This window comes from Cebus imitator, unplaced genomic scaffold, assembly GCF_001604975.1.
Source record: "Cebus imitator isolate Cc_AM_T3 unplaced genomic scaffold, Cebus_imitator-1.0 Scaffold332, whole genome shotgun sequence".
Taxonomy (NCBI): domain Eukaryota; kingdom Metazoa; phylum Chordata; class Mammalia; order Primates; family Cebidae; genus Cebus; species Cebus imitator.
The window spans coordinates 1,871,579-1,880,203 of NW_016107647.1; the positions used below are offsets into that span (position 1 = coordinate 1,871,579).

The 8,625-nt window shown below is 43.5% G+C and overlaps 1 protein-coding gene across 7 annotated transcripts in view; it reads left to right on the forward strand.

Moving 5' to 3' along the window:
- NR2C2 (nuclear receptor subfamily 2 group C member 2) overlaps positions 1–8,625 on the forward strand; it is an 84,138-nt gene that overhangs the window by 66,488 nt on the left and 9,025 nt on the right. For all 7 annotated transcript variants that reach the window (XM_017505069.2, XM_017505071.2, XM_037730124.1 and 4 more), the window contains 4 exons: positions 817–964; positions 1,725–1,818; positions 6,218–6,351; positions 8,246–8,423. In XM_017505069.2, coding sequence (XP_017360558.1) covers positions 817–964; positions 1,725–1,818; positions 6,218–6,351; positions 8,246–8,423 — 554 coding nt within the window. The remainder of the gene's footprint in view (positions 1–816; positions 965–1,724; positions 1,819–6,217; positions 6,352–8,245; positions 8,424–8,625) is intronic.

An 8,625-nucleotide genomic window follows, 5' to 3' on the forward strand; every position in this document is an offset into this window, starting at 1 on the left:
TTGAGATGGAGTCTTGCTCCGTCACCCAGGCTGGAATGCAGTGGCGCCATAGTCTTGGCTTACTGCAGCCTACACCTCCCAGGTTCAAGCAGTTCTTCCTGCCTCAGCCTCCCGAGTAGCTGGAATTACAGGTACCCACCATCACACCTGGCTAAGTTTTCTATTTTTAGTAGAGACAGAGTTTTGCCATGTTTGCCAGGCTGGTCTCAAACTCCTAGCCTCAAGTGATCCACCCGGCTCAGCCTCTCAAAATGCTAGGATTACAGCATGAGCCACCGTGCCCAGCCCAAAGACGGGCATTTCTTAATCCTTGGAAGGGTCTGTTTTGTTACGAGCATGAAGTAAAAACAAGCTGGGCACTTTGGCTCATGCCTTAATTTCAGCACTTAGGCTGGGGCCAGTGGATTGCTAGAGCCCAGGAGTTTGAGTCCAGACTGGACAACGTAATGAGGCTTCATCTCTACAAAAATAAAAAGTAACTAAATAACATAAAATTAATAAAATGGCCCAGAGGCCTCATGGATACTTCCACAGGCCACATAGGTGCTGTGCTGTAGTTTCTTAGCAGGGAGTACCACCCATCATGAGCTCTTTCTTATGCCTCTAGATTGGACATGGCATGGTTTGGCTTGATTCCTTTTCTCTGTCTGAAAATTTCACTTTGAAGGCTGAGCTAGATGAATCTAGCACCAAAGCTTATCCTCCCTGCAGTAACGGATTTACTATAAAGAAAACCCCTTGCTTTACCAGGAGGGATGTGGTTTTTATTGATTCGAATTGTTTCTCTAAACACAAATATTTATGTTGTGATTTAAGCTGTACAGAGTGAACGGAAGCCCTTCGATGTGCAACGGGAGAAACCAAGCAATTGTGCTGCTTCAACTGAGAAAATCTATATCCGGAAGGACCTGAGAAGTCCCCTGATAGCCACTCCCACGTTTGTGGCAGACAAAGATGGAGCAAGGTCAGTCCCTTGTTCTCAGCTGCAGTCATCCTTTGCAGTTGATGGAGGAGGCACAGACATGCCCCAGAATGGTCACTGATGTTGCTTCCCACCCACATGCCACAGCCTCCAGCCTTGTGTTGCTTAATCTTGCCACTTCTGGAGCTGCTCAGTCACCAGTCACACCTCTGGACAGGCCTGAGGATGTCTGATTTACGATGGAATCAGAACTTCGCCAAGCCTTGAATTCACATTATGTCCTGTAATTTAGGCATCATTCATTCAGGAAGACAATTATTTTATAATTCAAGATTGGGGCTTTTCTGCAGTATAGACAAAAGGCCTAAGGTGAGATAAGGTCTCAATGCTACAGTTAATTTGTACATTCTTTTCAAAGTAATCTATTGAACTTACTTTAAAAGGTACAGAAAGAGGGGAATACAAGAAATCCAAAATGTATCAGAGAGTTGAGGATGCCTTGCTGATTTTCTGAAAATCAAGTTAACTTTTCTTGGCAGAATGGCCACAGTTTGCAGTCATCCTGGGAAGCCCTGGGGGATGCATCTGCATTTCATCCTGTCTCAAGCTGTAAACCTGACTTTATGTACATCTCATTGAAGACAGGTGGGGGGATTGTTTAGTCACTAAGCGACTGAGTCTAGTTAGAGCTTTTCTACTATTCAGACAGCTCCACAAATGTGGAGGGACAGGTAAATGCAGAATGATCATACTGTGCATAAAATGTTGGAAGCTACTCTGGGTTTCTTTATGTCTTAAATAGACAAACAGGTCTTCTTGATCCAGGGATGCTTGTGAACATCCAGCAGCCTTTGATACGTGAGGATGGTACAGTTCTCCTGGCCACGGATTCTAAGGTGATGTTCTCTACTCATGCTTCTTTCTCTCATCCTTTATGCTGACATTATAGGCTGCTGCCCTAACTATGTGTACCACCTTCTTTCTGGCCTTCAGAGACCACATCAAAAGTGTGACCTGCATCACAGTCTCCTTCTTGTTGTGATAGCTATATTGGGATTTGTTTTAGAGATGCCAGTGGCTTTTCAGAAACCTCAGTCAGGGCTGGCTGGTCATAGTGACTGTAACATGTCAGTCTAGACGTCAATTTAGTGGACATTCTGTGGTTCTCTTTTCTATTATAGTTTTCTTTTTCTCATATACACATTGGCAAACTACTGGCATACCAAGCCAAGAGCTACTTATCCTAAGATGGCCTTTTTGCAAAAGCCCCGGGTTCCTTTTTATTAGATGATCTTCAGGAGCAAGTTCAGCCAGGAATCTGACAATTTCAAATCAGTCATAGGGATTTAACTTGTGAACAGAGATGTTTGTCAGTCCAAAAGGGAGAGACTGGCTGGCTCCTGTGAAGATAACCAAGGAGAAGAATTTTCACAGAACTCATTGTTTTTCTCATTGTGGTACTCCCAATGTAAACCAAGTAAGGAAGTAGTAGCAGCAAACCTCAACTCTACCGTCTAAAGACGGTGACTTAGTAATTGAGAACACTGGCATTGCTGTGACCGTTAGAACCAGAGCAAAGCCTGCAGGCTTCCTTCTCATCTGTTCACAATCTCATTTATGGGTGCACTCGGGGCATTACAGGGCATCCTCTTTTGGGAAAGAGAAGACAAAATGTAGAGCCCTTGCCTGTCATGGAGAGCCGCCCTGCATGCTTTGGTCCTCAGGATGGGCTTTGCACCTCCTGTTATGGGCAGGGGCCACATGCATCATGGGAGCTGATGGATCACGTGGGTTTAGGTTATCACCAGCACTCATTCTGGAACAGTGGCTCTGACTGTATAGTCAAATGCAAAGAAAGTGTAAGCCTGAAAATAAGGCCCACATAACCTTAAAAACAGATTACCAAGAGATTGACAGCAGCCATTCTGTTGGACCGTCCACACAGAGACTGGGAATGAGAACCAAGACTCCAGAGCTGGCTAGACCTGGAGTCTCAGAGTCTGGCACTGTTCTTGGTACCCAGGTGCTTCTTTCCTGCACTTACAAATCTCTCGGTACACAGTGAGCATTCAATAAACGTTAACGGTTAGGAATTAGTTATTGTCACTTTGGAGGAGAATGAACGCAAACCTGTATGGCATTTCAGGAATCAAGAGAGAGCTTCAGAGGCAGACTTGTGTCCTACCCTATTCCTTCCTGCGTACAATGGAAACAACAGTAACCCCCAAAGAATTTTGATACAACTAATAAAACATATGCAAAGCACCTGAAGGAAGCTACTTTCAGAAATTGTTTTCCAATTTTTCTTTGAAATATTTATATATTTAAAATAATTTACAATGAAGGAAGTACAGTGCTGTTACAGAGCTCCCACTTGGCCTTCACCCGGGTCCTCCCAGTAGTTATGTCATACATACATACCTAGGATACAGTATCACAACCAGGACATTGGCTTTGGTACAAACCATATGTATTGTTTTATGTCTTTTTTTTATTTCATTCTTGTTCAACTTCATTTCCTTCAACATACCTTTCTATTATGAGGATCTTACAGCAGTTGCACAATATTCTGTGTCTCTGTTGTGATTTATTAATCATTTGTTTGTGACCTTTTCTACTGATCCTAGGTTTTCACTTTTATAATCAAGACACAACCTTGTTTATACATTATCTTGGTTTAAGTGTATCTCGGGCTTTGTTTTCTAAGACAGTGTCTTGCTCTGTTGCCCAAGCTGGAGTACAATGGTATGATTTTGGCTCATGGCAACCTCCACCTCCCAGGGTCAAGTGATCCTCTCACCCTCAGCCTCCTGAGTAGCTGGGACTATAGGTGCACACCACCATGCCTGGCTAATTTTTTGTATTTCTTTGTAGAGACGGGGTTTTGCCATGTTGCCCAGTCTAGTCTTGAACTCCTGGACTCAAGCAATTCACCCATCTCAGCCTCCCAAAGTGCTGGGATTACAGGCATAAGCCATTGCCCCTGGCTTTCTTTTTTAATTGAAATATAACTCACATACCATAATACTTACGCTTTTAATGTCTAATTTAGTGGTTTTTAGTCTACTTACAAGGTTGTACAACCATCCCCACTACATAATTTTAGAATATTTTCATCACCTCAAAAGAAACCCTGAACCCCTACTATGTAGTCACCCCTCCTTCCCCACTCTTCTCAAACCTGCCAACCACTAATCTGCTTTCTGGCTTGATGGTTTTGTCAACTCTGTACACTTTGTATAAAGGAAGTCATACAATAGATGGTCTTTTGTGACTGGCTTTTCACTCAGCATAATGTTTTTAAGGGTCATCATGGTGTAGCATGTATCAGTACTTAATTCCTTTTTATTGCCAAATAATACATCTTTTTTTAAGGCAGAGTTTTGCTCGTTTCCCTGGCTGGAGTGCAGTGGTACGACCTCGGCTCATTGCAACCTCCACCTCCCAGGTTCAAACGATTCTCCTGCCTCAGACTTTCGAGTAGCTGGGATTACAGGCATGTGCCACCACGCCCAGCTAATTTTGTGTGTATTGTTTAGTGACAGAGTCTTGCTCTGTCGCCCAGGCTGGAATGTAATAGCACAATCTCAGCTCACTGCAACCTCCGCCTCCCAGGTTCAAGCAAGTCTTCTGCCTCAGCCTTCTGAGTAGCTGAGATCACAGGCGTGTGCCACCACCCCTGGCTAAGTTTTGTATTTTTAGTAGAGACAGGGTTTCACCATGTTGATCAGCCTGGTCTCAAACTCCAGACCTCATGATCCACCCGCCTTGGCCTCCCAAAGTACTAGGATTACAGGCATGACCCACTACAGCCAGCCAATTTTGTGTTTTTAGTAGAGACAAGGTTTCACCATGTTGGTTAGGCTGGGCTCAAACTCCTGACCTCAGGTGATCCTACCCACCTGGCCTCCCAAACTGCTGGGATTACAGGCGTGAGCCACTGGGCCCAGCCTAATAGTATACCTTTGTATGACTATACCACATTGTATTTATCCATTAGTCAATTGATGGACATTTGTGTTGTACTACTTTACATTCTCACCAACTGTGTATGAAGGTTCTGATTTCTCCACATCCTTGTCAACACTTGTTATTGTCCATCTTTTTGATTATAGCCATCCCAGTGGATGTGAAGTGGTATGTCATTGTGATTTTCATTTGCATTTCTCACGATGTTGAGCATCTCTTCATATGCTTATGGCCTGTTTATATATCTTCTTTGGAGAGATGCCTGTTATCTTTGGATTTTGGTTGTTGCTTTGTTTTGTTTTGTTTTTGAGACAGGGTCTCTGCCTGCGTGCTAGGCTGGAGTGCAGTGGCACAGTCATGGCTCAGTGCAGCCTTGACTTTCTGAGTTCAAGTGACCCTTCCACTTCAGCTTCCTCAGTAGCTGGGACCATAGGCACGCACAACCATGCCTGACTAATTTTTTTTTACTTTTTGTAGAGACAGGGCCTTGCCACGTTGCTCAGGCTTGTCTCGAACTCTTGGGCTCAAGTGATCTTCTGCTTCAGCCTCCTAAAGTGCTTTTCCCCTTCTCCTGTTTTTATTTTTTTATTTTTTCAATTTTTTAAAATTAGAAATGGAATCTCTGTTGCCCAGGCTAGAGTGTGGTGGTACGATCTTGTCTCACTGCAACCTTCACCTCCTGAATTCAAGTGATTCTCCTTTCGCAGCCTCCCAAGTACTTGGGGTTACAGGCACCCACCACCATGCTGTGCTAATATTTGTATTTTTAGTAGAGACAGGGTTTCACCGTGTTCACCAGGCTGGTCTTGAACTCTTGACCTCAGGTGATCACCTGCCTCGGCCTCCCGGAGTGCTGGAATTACAGCTGTGAGCCACTGTGCCCAGCCTCGTTTTCCATTTTTAAATTGGGTTATTTGTCTTTTTATTATTGTTAGAGTTCCTTAGAAATTCTGGCTACTAAACCATGAGACATATGATTTGCAAATATTTTCTCTCATTCTGTGAGTTGTCCTTTTGTTTTGTTTTGTGGGTTGTCTTTTACTTTCTTGACAATTTCTTTTGAAGCACAACAGGTTTAATTTTAGTGAAGTTTAGTTTGTCTGTTTTTCTTCTGTCATTTTGTCACATATATAGATTTGTGTAAATACCACCACACCAAGATACAGAACTGTTACATCACCAAAAAGATCTTCCTCGTGTTGCCCCTTTGTAGTCACACTCCCCTCGAAGCTGTTTTTGAACCAACATTATAACTTCATTGGCCTGAGAGTAATTTGCATATGTGTGTTCATTTTTAATGTTAGTATTTTATTTTTTGTTTAATAGGCTGAAACAAGCCAGGGAGCTCTGGGCACACTGGCAAATGTAGTGACCTCCCTTGCCAACCTAAGTGAATCCTTGAACAACGGTGACACTTCAGAAATCCAACCAGAGGACCAGTCTGCAAGTGAGATTACTCGGTATGAGCCTATGAGGGTGGAGGCCCCGCTCCTGGCCTGCACACCCTCCCTATATTATGAGAGTGGAAAACAGCATTTTGCTACCTATGCTGTATTTAACCGAGGATGAAAAAATCATTACAGTGACCCTCTACATCTGTCTTCTTTCAGATTTTAACTATGGGAACATAGACCCACTTAATGTTATACAGTATAAAACAGTCCAAACCATGGAAAAGGAAATTGAGTAAATCAGTAGAAGTATGGAGATAACTGTTTAAGTGGACAGCGGTTATTTACATTAATGACTGTTTAATAATGCATTTGCATATTAAGAGTTCATTCTCTTTCCTACTTTTAACCTATTTTTCTCATCTATATTTTTTCTTTTTCCTTTTTTTTTTTCCTAAACAGAGATGGGATCTTGCCATGTTGCCCAGGCTGGTCTAGAACTCCTGGGCTCAAGTGATCTTCCCATCTCAACCTCACAAAGTGCTGGGATTATAGGCATGTGCCACCATGCCCAGCCCTCATATATATTTGTTTCTGAGTAGTGAAGTCAGAGCTTAAATCTACCAGGGTAACTGGATTTGATAGTGGCTGATAAATAGCATGAGCCGGTGCCAGATGTTGATAACTGCTGGTAAGGATGTTTCTTCTCTGCAGTTTGGCTCTTGTGCTCTGCTCCTAACATGCCAGACCCGCCACATACAGAGCTGGAGACTAATAAGTGCTCCAGTCCTTTGTTCACTGTGGTCTGATAACAAATAAGATCTAGGTCCAGTGGAAAGAGGGTAGGATTTGAATTAGGTAGAATTCTGGTTCTGCCACTTACTATATGGATGGTCTTGGAAAAGGTGTTCAACAACTTAAGGTCAACGTTAACATCTGTAAAATGGAAGATAATTTTTACTTTTGGAGGGTACTTGTGAAAAATAGAAATTGGGCCTGGGTGCAGTGGCTTATGGCTATAATTCCAGCACTTAGAGAAGCTGAGGCAAGAGGATTGCTTGATCCCAGGAGTTTGAGACCAGCCTGGGTCAATGTAGTGAGACCCCATCTTTGAAGAAGTAAGTAATAAATAAATAAATAAATATAAATTTGCCCATGAAGTTAGGTAATATATAGCTCAGTACCTAAGGTGATGTGTAGATAATATATTGAGCTTTCATTGTTTGCCGGGCACAATGGCTTACTTGTGTAATCCCAGCACTTTGGGAGGCAAGGGGCGTGGATCACTTGAGGTCAAAAGTTCTAGACCAGCCTGGCCAACATAGTGAAACCCTATCTCTACTAAAAATGCAAAAAATTAGCCAAATGCCAGGGCTTACACCTATAATCCAGCTCTTTGGGAAGCCAAGGCAGGTGGATCACCTGTGGTCAAGAGTTTGAGACCTGCCTGGCCAACATAGTGACATCCCGCCTCTACTAAAAATACAAAAAAAAATTAGCCAGGCGTGGTGGCATGGGCCTATAGTCCCAGCTACTTGAGAGGCTAAGGCAGGAGAATCGCTTAAACCCGGAATGTGGAAGTTGCAGTGAGCCAAGATCCCATCACTGCACTCCAGCCCAGGTGACAGAACAAGACTCAGTCTCTTAAAAAATGAAAAAAAATTAGCTGGGTGTGGTTGCATGTGCCTGTAGTCCCAGCTACTCAGGAGGCTGAGGCATGAGAATTGCTTGAAGCCAGGAGGTGGAGCCTGCAGTAAGCTGAGATCCTGCTACTGCACTCCAGCCTCTCTGCTATCTCTAAATAAATAAATAGGAAGATTTCATTGTTAGTGTTTCCCTCACCAGGTAGAATTTAATTATCTTTTCCCATTGTAGTTTTTCTAACTCATATGTTAGCTAGAATTCTGTTCCCCCTAAAAGCTGTAGATTTCACCACACTTCCATGCTTCATTTTTGCTCACAGGGCATTTGATACCTTAGCTAAAGCACTTAATACTACAGACAGCTCCTCTTCTCCAAGCCTGGCAGATGGGATAGATACCAGTGGAGGAGGGAGCATTCATGTCATCAGCAGAGACCAGTCGACACCCATCATTGAGGTTGAAGGCCCTCTCCTTTCAGACACACACGTCACATTTAAGGTGAGTGGATTTAGCCTAAACATGTGCCCCCAACCTGCTGGGGGAGAGGTTCTGTACCAAAGCTGGTCTGCAGTTTTAAAAATCAAACCTTGGACGCCGGGCATGCTGGCTCACGCGTATAATCCCAGGACTTTGGGAGGTGGAGGTGGGTAGATCACGTGGTCAAGAGATTGAGACCATCCTGGCCAACATGGTGAAACCC